Source organism: Pinus tabuliformis, chromosome 4_2 (genome assembly GCF_031772625.1).
Source record: "Pinus tabuliformis cultivar Carrire ecotype Pingquan chromosome 4_2, CPIR1, whole genome shotgun sequence".
NCBI classification, from domain to species: Eukaryota; Viridiplantae; Streptophyta; class Pinopsida; order Pinales; family Pinaceae; genus Pinus; species Pinus tabuliformis.
Window position 1 is genome coordinate 508,289,971 of NC_142304.1, and position 19,105 is coordinate 508,309,075.

General features: G+C 37.1%; 1 protein-coding gene across 1 annotated transcript; it reads left to right on the forward strand.

Annotated features, from left to right (window-relative positions):
• The first annotated feature begins 257 nt into the window (after nucleotides 1–257).
• Nucleotides 258–5,340, forward strand: LOC149170228 (putative galacturonosyltransferase 4). The gene is made up of 10 exons (XM_089428956.1): nucleotides 258–1,644; nucleotides 1,751–1,788; nucleotides 1,893–1,934; nucleotides 2,102–2,246; nucleotides 2,327–2,479; nucleotides 2,613–2,680; nucleotides 3,043–3,311; nucleotides 3,577–3,934; nucleotides 4,051–4,626; nucleotides 4,731–5,340. The coding sequence occupies exons 1-10, from the start codon at nucleotides 1,494–1,496 to the stop codon at nucleotides 5,004–5,006; spliced, it is 2,076 nt and encodes a 691-aa protein (XP_089285082.1). The 5' UTR covers nucleotides 258–1,493; the 3' UTR covers nucleotides 5,007–5,340.
• The last annotated feature ends 13,765 nt before the right edge of the window (nucleotides 5,341–19,105 follow it).

The following is a 19,105-nucleotide window of genomic DNA, read 5'->3' on the forward strand; positions in this document are numbered from 1 at the left end:
CCACACGTCTTGAAACCTAACTGGCTCGACCAGTCGCAGCCGGTCGGCCAGACAACACGCACTGAAAAAAAACCCGCATGACAGGTCATCAGTGTATATGTCAGCAGATCAGAGAAAGCAAACCGGTGACAACCATGTTTTTCGGTTAAATGTTTTGCCACGTAATAGAAACACGTAAGCATAGCAGGAAAATAAGAAGAAACACGTAAGCATAGCAGGAACATAAGAAGGCCTCGGAAATGACGAAATCAGCTGGAAACCGGCGGATTCATTTGGCTGGTAATTCCAGTTCCAGTTCTTTTACCGCATGGAGTTGCATTGGCCGCAGCTGAAGACGAGACTATTGTGGACGCGAGATGACGAACGTATGTTAATTTGTAAATTGTGTTTTCATTTATTTTTCTCCCCTGCTGATGACAGGGATCTCTGGCTTCGAGGCACGATTTTGGAGCCTTTATCTTTGTCGGCACTGCAAAACCAAAAGGAATTTTTAATTTTAAATGGCAGAGTGTAAATCCAAGCCGAGAATGGTCTAAAGGCTGAGCGCGAACTTCTCTAAGTTTCACGCCAAAGCATTAAATACTCGAAAGTGTTTGTGTTTTGTACTAGTTCTTGTTCACATGAGTTTACAGACAGATATTTGACCTCAACTGCTGTTGTTTTCAAGTATCTGGTGGTAATGCAGAACATGCCAGGCTTCGGAGATTTCTTGCTATATTAGCCGACTCTTTATTCAATTCATATTTTGTATAAATAATGGAAAATTTAACCTGGGTGTTTTGTATAAGGTCATGATATGTAAAATGTGGACTTGTGCCGATTATTTTATTTGCGATCTGGTGATGTGCAGCATTGATTTGTATTTTCCATGACGGGGTGCCGGACCGAGGAACCTGTAGGTGATAAATACTCGGATAATCCGATTTCTTCCAATGCGGTAAAGGTAGCTTAGCTTTCGCCCGTGGCTAGAAAAGCTAATCTTTCGATAGCATTTGTTTGGAATCTTCTTTTTCGGCATTTCTATGAGTAGGGGGCGATCTATCGAAGCATTAGCTGTTATTTCGAGCTTTTTTGGAGCGGTTTGTGCTTTTAGGCTTGTGTCTTCCTTGGAAAAGCTTTCTGTTAAAAGGCAATTTCGATGGAGAACCAAGGATTGGATTTAGGTTTTGGATTGTAGCTTTGAAGGCGAGAATTTCGTGAAATCTAAGCTATTTTGGCAAGATTTGGGATCAGATTTGGTGTGTAATGAAGCAAAGCGGTTTCTTTACAGGAATTGCTTTTCTTCAACGGCGACATAAATCAGTCGTCTCATTATTTTAATTTCCTGTAGAGGTATCATGACTATTTAGGGCCAAAATACCAAAAGAAGGCCTTTTCCGGTAGAAGATTTAGGGGTTTGATTTCGATCTGCATCTGTACAGTTAAAGAGAGGGTCGAACTTTGAAGCTCACCGCCCCTAAGAAGTATCTTATCAATCGTTTGGAGTTTTGACAATGCCTCCCGTCAGAGGGGAAGGGCATGCTTCTCGTCATTTTGTGGTAAGCGGAAGATGCTACAGACCTGTCATGCTTTTGCTCTTCTTAACAGTTATCGCGCCTCTTATCCTTTTTAGAGGACGATTGCACAATTTTGGCTCTTCATTAGGTAAGCAAGTGAATTCTTTGCCTGCTTGTTTTACTAGAATTGCGGAGATTCTTCACAGATTTAATCTAGATGGTTTTATTTCTCGAATGCGTTCGATGGCTTGCAGGGAAGAAGGATTTCATCGATGATCCGTCTTCGAGCATTGTAAGTGTGTTGATGTGGCATGGGATTTATTTTACCAAATGCAATGCTTTAGGATGTCTGATTTCACCTGCAATTTGGAAATTGTGATGTCTGTTCTTCTGCAGAGTTTTGTCAGCGATTCGAGAAAGTTAAATGCCCTTCATCAGGTATGCATTTATCTGTTTGTTTTCTAGGTTGTTTAGCCTAGAGTTTAAGTATCATGCCCCTATCTGCCGTTACATCCGTACATGTTTTCTAGCAAAATCAATAGCTTTTCTAATTTTATTGTATAAAGGCATAGATATTGAACTGTAAGACTGGTGCCATTGTCTAGGAACCGGGGATGTTTCTTAAGGAGCCCGTTGGAATAATTTACGAGGAAACTGATACTCCAGTTTCACATAATGTTTTAAACGAGGAACAGAGAGGAGCCGTAAACAATACTGCAGAAAATGAAAGTTTTGAACAAGATTCAAATGGTAAGGTTGCCAAACCAAATTTGCACATTTATTTGTTTGTGATTTTAATTACTATATCTCATTAGGAACGCCTGTTGCAGAAATTGAGACTGGTGATTCTGTTTCAATCAATGGAGAGGGAGAAACTGAGAGTCTTACTTCTAGAAAAGAGGTAACATCTGTAAACAAGGAACAGTCTGAACCCATTGAAAATGCTATACAAAATAAAAGAAGTTTCAAACAAGATTCAAGTGGTAAGGCTTCCAAACCATTCTTGCACAGATATTTGTTTGCAATTTCAATAACTATATAGCTCATCAAAGAATGCAAGCATATCTTTTTGTAATTTCAATAACTATATATCTCATTAAAGAATGCATGTTGCAGAATTTGATACCGGGGATATTTCCTCAGTCCACGGAGAGGGAGAATCTGAAAGAGTTACTTCTAAAGAGGTAACATCTGTAAACATGGAACAGTTTGAACCCATTGAAAATTCTACACAGAATAAAAGAAGTTTCAAACAAGATTCAAGTGGTAAAGCTTCTAAACTAATCTTGCACAGATATTTGTTTGCAATTTCAATAACTATATCTCATTAGGAATGCCTGTTGTAGAAATTTATGAACAGGGAGAAACTGAAAGAATTACTTCTAGAAAAGAGGTAACATTTGTAAGAAAACATCCCTTTTTGAATAAATAATTTAAATTGGCCTTTGAAGTTGCGAGTGATATAATTCGTTGTTCCATTACGATCAATTTCAGTTAAACACCTTGTTTTCTTATCAATGGAAATCTTCTTGGATTCTTCAAACAGCATTCTAAGAAGCTAGAACTCCCAGGCGTAACAAGGCCCAGAGAGATAAGTTCAGGAGGATTCCGAAAGATTGATGTCTCAAACAAGCAGAAAGTAATTTCAGATGCCCTGGTGAGGCAGATGCGAGATCAGCTAATTAGGGCTAGGGCTTATCTAAAATTTGCACCTATACGGAGTAATACTCACTTTGTACGGGAGCTTAGGCAGAGGATGAAGGAAGTCCAGCGATCCTTGGGTGAAGCAACCAAGGATTCTGACTTACCCAGAAGGTAGATTTACTGTTGTTAATTCTTTGAGGTTTGAGACTTGAGTGCATTTAGTGATCATGCAAGCTGTAGAAATAGAATTCTCATATTAACTTGATGACTTGTCGTAGTGTTGTATCAGTTTGATACCAAAAAGGATGATTGGTTTTCTGTCTATTAGCATTGTCAATATACGCAAATTCGTATTCCAATTGCTAGGTTACGGTGGTTGTACAAATCTTGATTTCTTTAAGAAGTAACAAGTATTGGTTTTGTTTTATGGGTGAAGTGCTTCTGAAAGGATGAAGACCATGGAACGTACTTTGGCTAGAGGCACGCAATTGTATAATGACTGTTCTGCTATGGTAAAGAAGCTCCGGGCCATGGTGCACTCTACAGAAGAACAACTTCGAGTGCACAAGGGGCAGAGTACATATTTGACTCAGCTAGCTGCAAAAACCCTTCCAAAAGGCCTACATTGCCTCCCTATGCGCTTGGCTACGGAGTATTATGCCCTGAATTCTAGCGAGCAAGATTTTCCACACAAGGAAAAATTAGGTGACAAAGCTCTCTATCATTATGCAATATTTTCTGACAACGTTCTTGCAGCAGCAGTGGTTGTGAACTCTACTATATTTCATGCTAAGGTAGATTCCTCTATCCTTAAGATTTACACTACATCTTAAGGAATCCTCTTAGTTCTGTTTGGAGGTTAGTATAGGTATTATTTATTGACTGAGATGTAATTGTTTTCTCTATGCAGGAGCCAGAAAAGCATGTATTTCATTTGGTCACTGATAAGCTAAACTACGCAGCAATGAAAATGTGGTTCTTGGCTAACCCCCCAGGGAAAGCAACAATTCAGGTTCAGACCATTGATGACTTCACATGGCTAAATTCTAGTTATAGCCCAGTTTTGAGACAGCTTGGCTCTGCATCTATAAAGGATTATTACTTTAGGTCACATCGTATGAATGCAGACTCCAATTTGAAGTATCGGAATCCAAAGTATCTGTCTATCCTTAACCATCTTCGCTTCTACCTCCCTCAGATCTTTCCAGAGCTCGATAAAGTCCTCTTCCTGGATGATGATATTGTGGTGCAAAGGGATTTGACCGAGCTTTGGAATATCGATATGCAAGGGCGGGTAAATGGTGCAGTGGAAACCTGTGGAGAAAGCTTTCATAGGTTTGACAAATATCTCAATTTTTCCAACGCACTCATTGCAAAGAACTTTGATCCAAATGCTTGTGGATGGGCATATGGAATGAATATATTTGATCTGGAAGAATGGAGGAAACAGGGAATAACAGGGATTTACCATCAATGGCAAAATCTAGTAAGTACATGCTAACCTTCTACATTTTGCTTATTGCCTAATTTTTTCAATCTGTCCTCTGGATTTAACATTCTATCTGTTCTCCGTGCTTGCGTTTATCTCAGAACAAAGATAGACAGTTATGGAAGTTGGGTACCCTGCCTCCTGGGCTGATCACTTTCTATCACCTGACATTCGTCTTGGAGAAATCTTGGCATGTTCTGGGTCTTGGTTATAACCCTAATGTTGATTCAACTGAAATTGAAAGAGCAGCAGTGATACATTACAATGGCAATATGAAACCATGGCTCGATATAGCCATCCCTAAGTACAGACATTACTGGACTAAGTACGTGAAATATGATCACATATTTTTGCAGCTATGCAATATCAGTGAGTAGATTTACTAGAAGATTGTTTATTATTCCATGAACTTGCACCAAGGAACCTGTGCAGTGCCCTTTGTTGGCTGCCACAAGAATTGTGGAGGCTTAACCTATAATGGTAAAACCTGAGAGGACATTCAGATGTTAAACTGGGCAGCCTGCGAGTGGAATGTCTTCCTAACTGCAGTTTGTTACACATAAAAATGTGGCAATCTTGGAAATGTATAGTTGTTTTCTGCAGACATTGCTGCAATCTTGTGTGCATATATTGCACATTTAAGGTCTTCATTCCAACGCCTAATTTAGGCAATTTTTTAACCAATATATTCAATCTTCTTCTTATTGTTTCCACGTTTTGAGATCCGCCTGGTCTATGGCATTTTTTGTTTATATTAATAAAATTGATTATGAGAAACAACTTTCAAATTAAAAATAATTTATATAGTGAATGCCGTGAAAAGTCTGAAAGTGTCGGTGCCATTTCTTTTGGATAAATTATAGGTTCCTTACATCTGTAGCCATTTGTCTTACATATCTGTGTTCAGGAATGGAAGGTCGCAGATTATTCACTCATCAAGGGGCCTGACAGATTTAAATAGCATCACTGATACGATCAGCTGTGGGGTTTGTTACCCCAAAATAATACAAGGGCACTGATCCTCCGCTGATTGTTTTTTATTTAAGACAAACTTTCTCATTCCCATCATAAAAGCAGTCAGATCAAATGAATGGATGTTAGTGCTGGGCCGCTGCTGCATTTAAAGGACGGTACGTAAAATTTAACCTGTAGTCCAGCTGTACCTGTAACAGCCGCACATGAAAGGAGAGGCCGAGGCCAGCTGTACATGACGCAAGGGTAAGCAAAACGTGCATGCAAGAAAGTGCCTTTTTTAAGAGTTTCTGAATTTGTTAACAATATAAATAAAATTACAGCTAACTATCATTATTGTTAATAAAATGGGATCCGAAGAAACCGTTATACAGTTAAGCAAAACGATTATATATGTCGTTGTCTCATCGTAATTCGCAAGTCTAATACTTTTCCTCATTGGCGCGTGGTCACCGCCTAGTTTTAGGCCGTTTGAATGGAGAGCCACGTTGCGTATATTTAAAGCATTGAAAATGGACGTTTTTATTCTGTGAGTCTATATTTTCCCGTTAGACATAGCCCTAACGGTCATTCGTTGCGCTTTCCGAAAAAGTAACAGCCAACGGTTGGTTGAAGATGGTCATACCAGCAAGGAAGCATATGTCCTGTAGGGTTACGTTCTTTGATTGTTGTCCACTACAACAAAGTTTGGATGCCAAATCTGAATGATCGGCTTTAGTACACTTGCAGCTGTCTACATGAAGAGAGTAAATAATACATGGTTTTTTTAGCCACCAACCAAATAAACAAACACTTTTCCTTGGATTTCAAATTCTATTCTTTCTTGTATTTGATATCATCTCCTATCTAAGTAGTGTATGAATTTAAAATAATTGCATTAGTATGAATCTTAATTGCATTAAAAGTAAGAGGGGTTCTCCAGTTAATTCTACCAGAATGTAATGTAATATAAATATTTTAATTTGGTAAAAATAAAATAAAAATAAAAAGAATAAAATAAAAGTAATCTTATAAAAATAAAATAAAAATAAAAATAATTTTTTGTATTAATGTGGAATATAATTTATTTAGAGGGGAAATTAAACAAGTCTAGATCTATTTTAACTCTAGAATTGTGTGTATTCACAGAGTAGATCTATTTTAACTTTAGATCTACCCCGTGTCAAGAGGGATCAAATCTCTTTTCACTCGAAAAAAGGTTTGCATCTCAAGCTAGATCTACCCCGTGTCAAGAGGGATCAAATCTCTTTTCACTCGAAAAAAGGTTTGCATCTCAAGAGATTTGACCCCTCGATACTTGGTAAATTTGAAATGAGATGGATGAAGCCTATGTTCACATAGTTAAAATAATATATGTGTATGACTAGTTAAAAACACTTGCCAATAAAAAAATCCATATCTCATTATTGCCAATCAAAGAAATCTATATCTCATTATTAAATTTATCAAAATGAGTTGACCCCACCTTTCTACTCTAGTAACTTCAATATTCAAGCTTGTTGAAGCAACAAGATGAAGATACACTTCAGTGTGACACCATGAAGTTGATTGCCATAAATCAATGAGGGATAATGATGAGAATAGCTTTGTGGTGAGGTGTTTTGTAAATGGTTATACCAAAGAAGTCATCATCGATTATGAGTACTTAAAGGATGCTAATCATGCCTAATTTGTCTTTTCTCGTGACATCGTGTATATTGCACATTAACTCTTTTTAATCATAATACATTGTGTTGCTACGAATTTCCATTCATCACGACAAGGATGAACTTCTAAGTGAGTGTTTTATTTTTTCTTTTTAAAGTCGAACTTTTCCCGCAATACTTCATTGGGATGTTTCCTTGTTAACAATGTATGGCACTCAAAGTGTCTTTGGTAAAAAACAACATATTGTAGTGAAAGTTACTTTTGTTGATGTGTTAATTGTTGTGGATATTCCATTGTACAGCTTGTCACAAAAGAGTTAATAAAAAATTATTGAAATTAGAAATATATATAATGAGGGTTAATTTTCTTTAGATTTATGGATTATAAAGTTATTGTGTTTTACTTGTATGTGCAAAATATAAAAATGTTGAAAATATAAAACAGATAAAAGAAATCACTCACAAACCATACGAGAACAAGATATGATTTAGGAAACCCATTTGGGAAAAAAACCAATTGGAAGGTGAGGTTGTTATGCTCTCTCTTTCACTGAATGGAAAATGGTGCAAATATAAAGGAGTAAGAACTAAAAACACAAACTCTCTTTGGTCTACCCTCTCTCGATCCACTTTCAATGACTTTGCTCAACTATGGAACAAAATGAACTAGAATAGAGTCGAGCCCCTTTTCCTTCTAGTGGCTCGATTATAACACAATTTGATAGCTAACTAGGAGTTAAGTTTGTTCCTTTCAACCCTTAATATGAGATACAACTCAACTCTTCTACATTCTTCTTCCATTTTCTAGTAGTAATGTGATTGCCATGGCATCCTCTTGAATCATGGTGGTCAAAACAAGGAGGTCAACTTTTGGAGGCATAAATTTTGGATATGGGCTTTGTTTGTGGTTTCTCTTGTGCCATTGGAAAGGTATCCAAGTGTAGAACAACGCTAGCGGGTCTTGTACAAACATCAAAGTTTTTGGACCCAAAAAAGCCTTCAGGGAATGCCTAAAACTTCCTTCGGAAGGTTTAAAAATCCCAATTCGCTAAACTATACCCGTTGATAAAAATCACCATGTAAGCTGATTCCTCCAAATCTTCCACTTGGAAAGCATCAAGATCGATAAAAAATAATACAATGATTCAATATGGATCATACATGCACCCCCCTTATTTTGTGAGGCTTTTGGTCTACAAAATATTTTACTGAATGAAATGAGAAAATTTTCCTTTATCTTGTCCCTGAAGTACCATTTAGCCTTGTTTGGAAGCTGTCATTTCAACCCAATTTGTCAAAGGTCATGTTGCCCCTATCTTGTAGTTCTAGATCTCTTGTGAAAAATTGTATCATTTGTCAACTCTGCTTGAGCATATGGTGTTATATCCTCTAAAAAAGATATGACTTGTAACCACCCGTCCCACATTTACCCAATTTTATTAGCTTTACACGGTAAACATGAGACGAAGAGTTACAATGACATAACTCGACCTCCAAGTTTCAATGATGGAAGTGGGGCCGACAAACTGACCACAAATTGACAACTCACCTCATCACTCAGGTTTACAGGGCACTCAGGGGCCAAAGAACCACTCTAGGTGACCAAATCCTAAGTTGGGGCTCCTTTTCACACACTTTAACCCTCAATCGCATGCATGACAAGGCCTCCATGTGGTTATAGGCTTGCAACCACACATACAAGCTTGCTTGGGTGCGGTTGTGACACAAATTGTCTAGTTTAGAGGGTGCAGTTCTGAGATTTGAGCCTAAATTCAAGGCCAACCTCTAGACTGTTGTCCATAAATCCTTGAAACTTCTCAGAATAATTAATTACATGACAATAAGGCTAAACATGACAACTTGAAGGCAAAACTTGACCTAGATTGCATATTACATAATAAACATTTCGTTAAATACATGGAGAACATGTAAGCTACAGGTCATGAATGCATATTTGATCATACATTGATAGTCTTCACTCGAGAATCATCGAGAAGACTCTAAATCTTCTCTAGCTAGTTGCAATAACACTTGTTAGTCCATGCATTCATCGACCATTATATTCATCAAACATGTCTAGAGCCATAGAGAATATACATCATATAACCAACATATAATCAACAAATAAACAATTTAGAAACCATGGCAACACAACCATAAGATAACCATCATAATCAACACATTCATAGATCAAAATAGGAAAATACTTCATATTAACATATGAAAATGCCAACCAAGTTAGGGACTTCCACGTATCAACCAACCATAGATTGGGTTGAACCAAATCTCTCTTTCAGCCAATCACCTCTGCGCCATATTCTACTAATGAATGTGAGATCTCATGGAATAAACCAAACAAAACCAAACTAGGGCTTCCAGAGGCCAAACCACCACAACCCTCAACCAAGTATTTCATTTCACTGTCAGAGATCACTAACACCGACTAGATCGATCTCTACCCAAGTTGTCTAGGGCTCTAGGAACTAGTAACTCAACCCACAACTTTCCAGGGCTCCAGAGTGTTTGTCTAATCCGACTCCAGGGATTAGTAACTCAACCCATCAAGAGCTCCAAAGTGTTTGTCCCAACCTAGGCTCTAGGACCAGTAACTCAACCCAAGTTGTTCCAGGGCTTTCATAGCGTTTGTCCCAACCCACATCCATAAGGAATTATGAGCACCAACTAGAAAACAATCAAATGGAAAAACCAACAACACCATGGCTATCTAAGAAATGATAAGGCAAGGCTATAAACCATTGTCAATCCAGACAATCCTACATGCCAATGACAACTCATAACCAAATAATCACATGCATATACCATGCATCCATAAATCAACAAGGAGATCACACATGTAACCTATTACCTTCAAAGAAATCTAGTTGTAGTTGCTAATCCCATTGTCCCCTTGTGCTTTCCTGCGTTCCCTTGCCTTCTTTCTCCAAATTTGATGTATGCCAAAGTGCTCAAAGAATACTCTAAGTGTGCAAGAATATGAGAGAGTGAGAGAATAGATTGAGAGAGCCAAAGACTGAACTAACAAAAGGTTGCCAACTGATCCCCAGAAACCTTTTTATCATTGAGGCCTTTATTTTCTTCATTTTTCCTTCAATTCTCCTCACATGCAAATCTATGACTCTTCATCTCCCTTTTCTCTTATTTTCTTTTATTTCATAAATAAAATTTTAATTATTGCCACTTTACCTTTGCCAATTTCCATAGCCATTAATTAATCATCATTGATATCCCATTAGCTCAACATTCAGCTTGGAATACATGTCCCATGACCTTGGTCTTATTTTTATTTTTTTATTTACATAGGAAATCAACTAGGGTTGTTACATGGCTTCTCTAACATGGAAGGTTGATAGGGTTCTAAATTTTCTACATTCGCCACTGAGTAAAATTGCATGTATTGGGGTACACTGAGTTTATAGGCATCATCTCTCACTTTTTTAGTATATCAAAAAGACCATATCACAAAGCTTTCATTTTTTGGCAGGATTTTATAACCTCTTCTTGTTCAACTGTAACCATACTCTATCTTCCACTTTGAATGATTTATCTGTTCTATGTTGATCATCCCTAGCCTTGTATTTTTCATGTGGCCTTTGCAATGTCTGCTGTACCTTTAGATGGATATGCTTTTTCTCAAAAAAAATTCTACCCTTAAAGCATCCCTTGTAGGATCCTCTTTCACTCCATCTTGTTGTCTATATGCAGTTTCCAAAATTGAAAGTGGTAAATATCCAAATTAAGTTTTAAATGGGAACTTATTAGTAGAAGGATGAACTACTTTGTTATAAGAGTGTTGTATATATACTAGATTTTCATCTCAATTCTTCAGATGCTTCTGATTGTAATCTCGCAAAAGCTACATCAAAGTCCTATTGACCAATTCTATTTGCCCATCTGCATATGAATGGAATGTTGTAGATCGCTTACAACTTCATGTCCATTCTTCTCCCATGCTGTATTCCAAAATGTATTGAGAAATCTTGTGCTCTATTTGAAATGATGTTTCTTGAGATTCTGAAGTGCACCTAGACATGTCCAAAGAACCAAATTTGTTGTATCTTTCCCATTGATAGTATTTTTATAGGGCATAAGGACACACATGTTACTGAACTTGTCAACTACCATGAACATGTAGTCATGCCCCTTCGTGGTTGTTGGTAAACCTTCAAGAAATTTCATGGAAATTCTTTTCCAAGGACAAGTGGGTACATGTAAGGGATGGTGTAGACTTTGTTCTTTGTTACTAGGCTTGTTGGTACAACACTGTATACATCTTATGAACCTAGCAACATCTTCTTACTTCTTGGGACAATACACATTGCTCTAGAGGTTGGTCATTGTCTTTCCTACACTAAAATGCCCTATGACCTTGGAGGTGTGAGACTCTCATTAGAACACTACTTATCTAGATTGTAGGGTGACCGATTCTTGAGATGGTAGTCAACTGTGTTGTCACCATCGTGCATCTGATTCTTTCTTTGCAACTACCGAAACACCTCTTTCAAGACCTCATCCTTTGTGTATGCCTCTCTATATGCATCATGGGTGAAAAAATCCATGTGCATAAGAGTTCCCAAAACTGTGTTTTTTACTGTGGGTGGCCTTGTAAGCATGTCATCAACTTGTTTGTGTTACTTTTCTTGTACTTGATCACGAAATGAAATTGTTGTAAAAACAACATCCGCTTGTAATGCTTGGTTTACTATAACTTATTCTGGGCTATAGGTAATATAGTTGTTGGTGATCTGTGTGGATTATTGTCTTTTTTCCCATCAGATAATGTTTCCACTTTTTCACAGCTTGCATTAGAGCATAGAGTTCTTTGTCATAGGTAAGGTAGTTAAGAACCGCTTCATGAAATACTTCAGAATGGTAGCATACATGTCTTTTTCCCTGCGTCAACACCACTCCCATAACATACCCACTTGCATTTGTTTCCACTTAAACACGCTGATGCAAGTTCAGTGATGTAATAACTAGTGTTTTATTGATTTTTCTCTGTAACTCAAAGGCTTTCTCTTGACCCTTTTTCCATTAAAAACTATTGCCACCCGTTGTTATGTCGTGGAGTAGTGTTGTTATCACTAAAAATGAGACTGTGATTTACCTTAGGCACTATGTTACCTCAACGAAACTCCTAATTTCATAAACATTGTAGGTATTGTCCACTTAATTATGGCATCCATCTTGGCTATCCTCCACCAATCACATATCCTAAATACCCCAAAATTGCTGTGCAATCTCAATTTTTTTGAGATTTTCCAATCGTTGGTGCTTTTCAATGTCTCTAGCAGTTGCATCAAAAATGAGATGTGTTCCTTCCGGGTAGCATTGTATACCAGTATATCATCCAAATAAACAAGAACAAATTAATATAAAAAAATGTGCAATATGTCATTCATTAACCTCATGAATGTAGTTGGTGCATTGCATAAACCAAACGTCATGATTAACCACTCATACAAACTTTCTCTGGATTTGAAAGAAATTTTCCAGTTATCTTCTTCTTTGTTTCGAAATCGATGACATTTTGATTGTAAGTCTAGCTTGCTGAAGTATTTTGCTTGTTGGGACTAGTCCAACAAATCATCTATCCATAGTAGGAGATCACTGTTTTTTAGCATAATTTTGTTTAATGCCCTATAAATACACATATTCCAAGTCCCATTCTTCTTAGGTACAGTTATGATGGGTGACCCACATGGCGAGGTTGTTGGTCAGATGAAACTTTGCTTTAGTAGTTGTTGCAACTGTTTTCTCTTTTTGCTTGTTTCTATTGCAGATGTCTATATAACCAAATATTTGGCAATGAAGAGTGGAAACAATTGTATCTCATGCTCCACTTCCCATCTCTTGGGTGGTATCCCTTTAGGTTCGTATAAAACTCCCTTGTATACTTGTAGCAACTCTTCTAGTTGTTGTCTTTGTTCCCTAGTGCATCCCTCCAGGGATGACTTTGCTCTCTCTAACTCTCCTAAAGACCAAGTTTCTCTAAAAAACAATAAAACATACATATTGCTAGAATTGATCAGTTTCTTGGCACCTAAAAACAAAATTTTGGACTTTCCCTTACACGTGTTGATGGTGAGGGATTTTCCATCCTTGATGAGGTGGTACTGGTTGGCTCTCCACATGAAGGTTGTATCCCATATGTATATATAGAGACTCTCAGAAACAACTCCATATACATCAAGGGGAGCTACATCCAATTTTATTTCATCAATAAAATCAATGGTGATAAAAAATATGATTTTGCACTATTTGGTTATCTTTATTTGTGTATCCTTATTTACCCATCTTAATGGATATGGGGTTGGATGATCACAAACCTCTAACCTCATTTTGTTGACCGGATTTGCTGCAATGAGATTTGCTTATGATCATGAGTTGAACAGAGCATCAATTTTCATCTTCTTAACCTGTATTTTTATATAGAAGAGTTTGGTCATCTCCTTATCTTCTTTTTGTTGAAGGCTACTCATATTCACCCTCTTCTGCACTAATGTGCAAACAATATTCTCATCCACATCCGCACCACTTTTCTCGTGATTACTCCAATTGGTGGCCATGACATTTTTCTTCTTCCCATTCTTCTTCTGTTTCTTCGAGTTGAGCTCTAGATGTAGTTTCCAATACTTCTCTTTTGTATGACCATCAATGTTATAATGGTTGATGTGATCTTTGCATTGGTGTCATGTGGCTGTTGTTCTTTTTTCCTTCCCCCTTTTCCATTTTTTCCTCTCTTCTTTAGAATCTTCTTGGCGTTCCTTTGTTTTGACCCACTTTATTTCCTTTTCTTCGCCTATGTTTTTCAGGTATTGTGCCTCTACACAAGGCTCATCCATCTCTAGGTTTTAACTTTGTCACTTGCTTCCACAAATGGCTATGTAAACCCTCCAGATACTTGAGGAGTACGTTTAGGTTCTTGGGAGAGATAACAAGCATTATTACCATCTTCTTAAATTCTATGGTGTACTTTTGTACAATCTACCCTTGTCTCTATTCGAAGTAATGTCACGAGATCCACTATTCCTTTATATACCCAATAGGGTAGAACTAGGACTTTATGAGAGTTTTGAAATCCCCCTAGTTAGTCACTAGAGGATCTCCCTCTAGCCTTAGGGTCTCCATATGGATTTTATACTAGGTTAGGGCATAGATCTCTAATTTCAAATGGGTAAATGAAATTTTCTATTCATCCTCTATGTGATGAATACTCAAATAAATATTTAGCTATTGCAACCAATAATTCAATTTCAAAGTGTCAACCTCACCTTGCTATGGCTTGATGTCAACCTTCGCTTCCATTTTGAATAAGCATTGTGAATGGTTCATGAACTCGAACTTGGTTTTTCCTTTTTAGGTTCTCACTTAGATGACTCCTCTGGCTCTACTTGATCCCCCCATTTTACCTCTAATATGGCCTCCTAGTTGTAACTTCCGTGTTTTTCTATCCCAAGCTTATTTTCCAAAGCTTCCATGAGAATGTTTATATTATGGTTGATATCCGCAACTTGCTTTTCTAGCCTTGCAAATTTCTCATATATCGGAACTTGATGGTTATTGATAGATTCATCGACCATGGTTAATATTTTGTAACTCAGCTTCACTGATCCATATCCCATGCAATTCCCCATAATATACCCAAAGAAACCTATATTGACGCCAATATGATCCATAAACTATTGTGGATAATAGATCTAATAAAAATTTACTGGAATATGAAATTTCTTCTCAAGGTTAATTTTTCCTTAGATTTAAGGATTATTAAGTTATTTTGTTTTGTTTATGTGTACCAAATGTAAAAATGTAGAAAATAAAAAATATATAAAAAAAATCTCACAAACCATAAGACACCAACATATGATATAGAAAACCCTCTCGGGAGAAAAATCAACTAGAAGGTGAGGTTGCTCTGTTCTCTCTTTCTCTAAATGGAAAATGGTGCAAATACAAAGGGGTAAAACCTATGGACCTTAGCATACTAAATAACACAAACCCTATCTATTCTTCCCTCTCTCTATCCATTCTCAGCGACTTTGTTCAACAATGGAAAAAAATGCACTAGAATAGAATCAAACCCCTTTTTCTCCTAGTGGCTCGGTTATAACATAACCTAATAGCTGACTATGGGTTAAATTTGATCCATTCAACCCTTAATATGAGTTACAAATCGACTCTTCTAAATTTGTCTTCACAATGGTGACATAGTTACCCCTATTTATAGTAGTAATGTGGTTGATGTGGCATCCTCTCAAATCATGGTTGTGAAAACAAGAAGGTCTACTTTCGGGTGGCATCTCTGTTTAAGGTGTTTCTTGTTTCGTTGAAAAGATATCCTAGTGCAGAACAATATCAGGGGATATGGCCCAAGAAAGAGATTTTGGACTCCAAAAAACATCAAGAAATTCCTCAAGCTGCCTCAAGAAGGTTTAAAACCCCAATTTTCCAAACTTGGATTTGCTAGTAAATATGGTCTTGTGAGTTGATTCCTCCAAATTTTCCACTATAAAAGCATCAAGATGGATACAAATAATATAATGATGTAATCTAGATAAATTTCAATATATTGTATCTCACTCAAATTTATTTTTGTCACGATACAATGCATTGCATAAAATATTCCTTTTGTGTTCTATGTCACATTTCTTCAAAATTTCCTTGATCATGACAGATCACACTAATCAAAAGTTTTCTTCTTTTTAATATATTGCATCTTCTCAAAATTTGGAGCACCCTTTTCCACATTATGCGTAAATACAATTTTGTGCTATACACCTTATTTCTCCAAAATCTTTTCCATGCAATGCACAATGCTTTCAAGGTTTAAAAAACATATCACACTCAAAACATTTCCAATGCAATAAACTCCAAGCAAGGTCTCTTTTGGTTCACATCATTCCAAAGTATTAAGGGGAGCACAAACAATAAGGTCATAAACAAGTACACAAAGTGACAAAGCTCCATGAAGAATTAGACATATTTTACACACAAAGTTTAATTAAGTGTGATATTGTGAAACTTCCAAAGTTTCAAAAGGCCATGGCACATAGAACTTATCACATCATTATAGTTTCAAAAGATGTGAAATGGCGCACATAAAATTAAAGGATTGTGACATGGTGTGACATCCCTCACTTTTATCCCCTGTTTTTGTAAATTTAATTATAACTGTGAAAGCTAGCATGGAAGCCACAATTAGTTAAGGAAACTTGATTGTAAATACAATAAATCAAATGTTTATTTTAATGTTAGCCTGAATAAAGGGATGCCTTAAGGATTCCATGTCTAAGGGAGATTGTGTGCCTTTAAAGACCACCAAACACAACCTTGAATTTAATGTTGTACTATCATTTGTAGACTTGGATGAGTTAATTAGCTGAGATGCTAATTTACGATATGTGACTGGAGGTGGTGTAGACCCAATCAAGCCACATGTTTGACATGTTAATTTATGGGATGGGATTGGGGTGGTGGGGAAGAGGACGGTGCCCATCCCCCTTGCACATCAAGAATCCATGTTAAAGAGCTTTCAAAAAAGCATCAGACACTGAGAGAAAATTTATATGAGTGCACAAATGAAGAGAAGACTCTCTCTCTCTCTCTCTCTCTCTCTCTCTCTAAAAACAAAATGCACTCGTTGTTGAGTGGATTATTGACAGTGGAAGATAGAGTGGCTTTCAACTATTATGCAGAGCTTATGCAATAATTAAACCCTTGCAAATTTGGGTGCAATCCCTGTGAAATGTGTGAGCCCACTAGACTATGTTGTCTAAGCTTGTGTGGTCATTGGGAGGCTCAGTGGATGACTAAATCACTATGGTACTTGTTGCATCGCTGATAAACCACCTGGATAGGGCAAGCTGAGTCAATGTGGTGCTTACTGAGTAGTTGATAAACCACCTGGATAGTGAGTTGTAGATGCCTATGTTGCTTGCTATGAAAAGATAGCTGATAAACCACCTGGATAGTATTCTAACTACTGAGGCTGAGAAATACCCTATCTGAACCTTGGGTGAATCCTTGTGAATTAATTTAGAGGAAAGAGTGAGTCACTATGGTGGTTATTGCTAAAAATAGCTCATAAACCACCTTGGTGCTTGTTGTAGGTACAACTGATAAACCACCTTGGTGCTTGCTGTTAGAGAGCAGTTGATAAACCACTTAGACAATGGATTCCATCTTTTGAGTGTTTAACCAAGCTTTTTGTGTGAAATCCTTGAACAAGCATCTCCCAAAACAATGGATTTGTCTCAAGGGTGATCAATTGCAAGAAAGTTGCTATGTAGCTAGCCTATAGTTGGGTGGAGACTAATTGTCCCTTCTTCAATTTCCATTAGGTTATTTTGAACCAATGTTAAGATGGAAGTATGTAAGTTTGCAATAAAATTAATTTGTGGCCTGTAGAGTTGTTTAAATAAATATTGGCGAGTAATTGTAGGCACAACCATGGAGCATAACTTCTGTTCCATATGGGAAGTTTAAAAACATTTTGAGTTGTCATAAAGTTTAAGAGCCATTTGGACTATTATGAATCTATGAATGATCATCCATATTTAATTAATAATAGTTACCTTTATAGAAATACAAGCATGGAATATTAGTGTAAATGTTCTTTGGTGATATAAATGGTTTATTTTGTTTTCTTTTTCATGATAAAATCCAAATTAAATGTCATAAGATATGTCAAAATATTGGGAGAAGTTAAGACTCAATCAATAGTAGTAAATTTCTATTCCTTTCTGCTTTACGTGGAGAGAAATAAAGTTACTTTGATGCATGCAAGACAAATATAGAGCTTAAAGTAGCTAATTGGGCTTAAATTCACATTAATTATTTAATTGGAATAATTTATTAAATTTGATGTAGTCCACACGAAAATATTTTCAATGGTATTTATATAAAATTTAAACATAAAGCCAATAATAACACTCTCCCTCATTTGGTGGACATATTTCATTTTTCCCATATACTTTTGGTGTGCTAGATTTAATTCGATTTGTGAAAGAAGGTAGTATGTGTTGGCTATGTGGGGCTTGACCCAGGGTCAACGTTAGTTAGCCAAATAGATCCCTACACTACTGGCCCTTTCATCATCAGCCCGCGGAGCGCGGACCGAAGTCTCACCCGATGCAGTATGGGGAGATGCTAGAACCAAGTTTCCGCACCCTGAGATGGTTGTGATGTCGGTTTATTCCTCCTATTCCTGCTTTCGCGCAGGTCGTTAAGTTCTAGGGCTTTGTATGTCTAACCCTTTATTCCACCCTTCAGTACCTCCGCAAGGGGGTACGATTGGCCTTCGCGCAGTCCTAACCTGCGGTTCAGGTACTTTTGCGCTGCTAAAGCAGCGTATAGAACAAGTTTCCAAGTTATCTTTAAGTGTTTAATTATCTTACCAAAAAAACAAAGTTAGCACTGCATAAACAAATTTCCTTACTCGTGTTCAATTGAACAACGTAATTACATACATTCACGCACCACATAAGCATTATAAAAGAAATTCATACACAATAGGACGAGATGCATTAACAAGAAACAAAGACATAGAATTTGTAGAATACTTCTCTTTATTGATATCTTCAGATGATTACCGACTCTATCCGCCCTGCACACACAACTGCAGGGGTCTGCGCATTTAGCTGTGGACTTCTACCCTAGGCCTCTGTGCACTCAGCTGCAAAGCCTCTACCTACGCTATGACCCAAACTTCGACTTCTCTCCTTATCACTCAAGACTTCTTCTACAAAAATTTATTACTTCTTAGAGATTACTTAGCTCTTTTTATACAATCCCATGGTCCGTCGACCATGGGTAGATATTTTACAACTGACTTTACACCT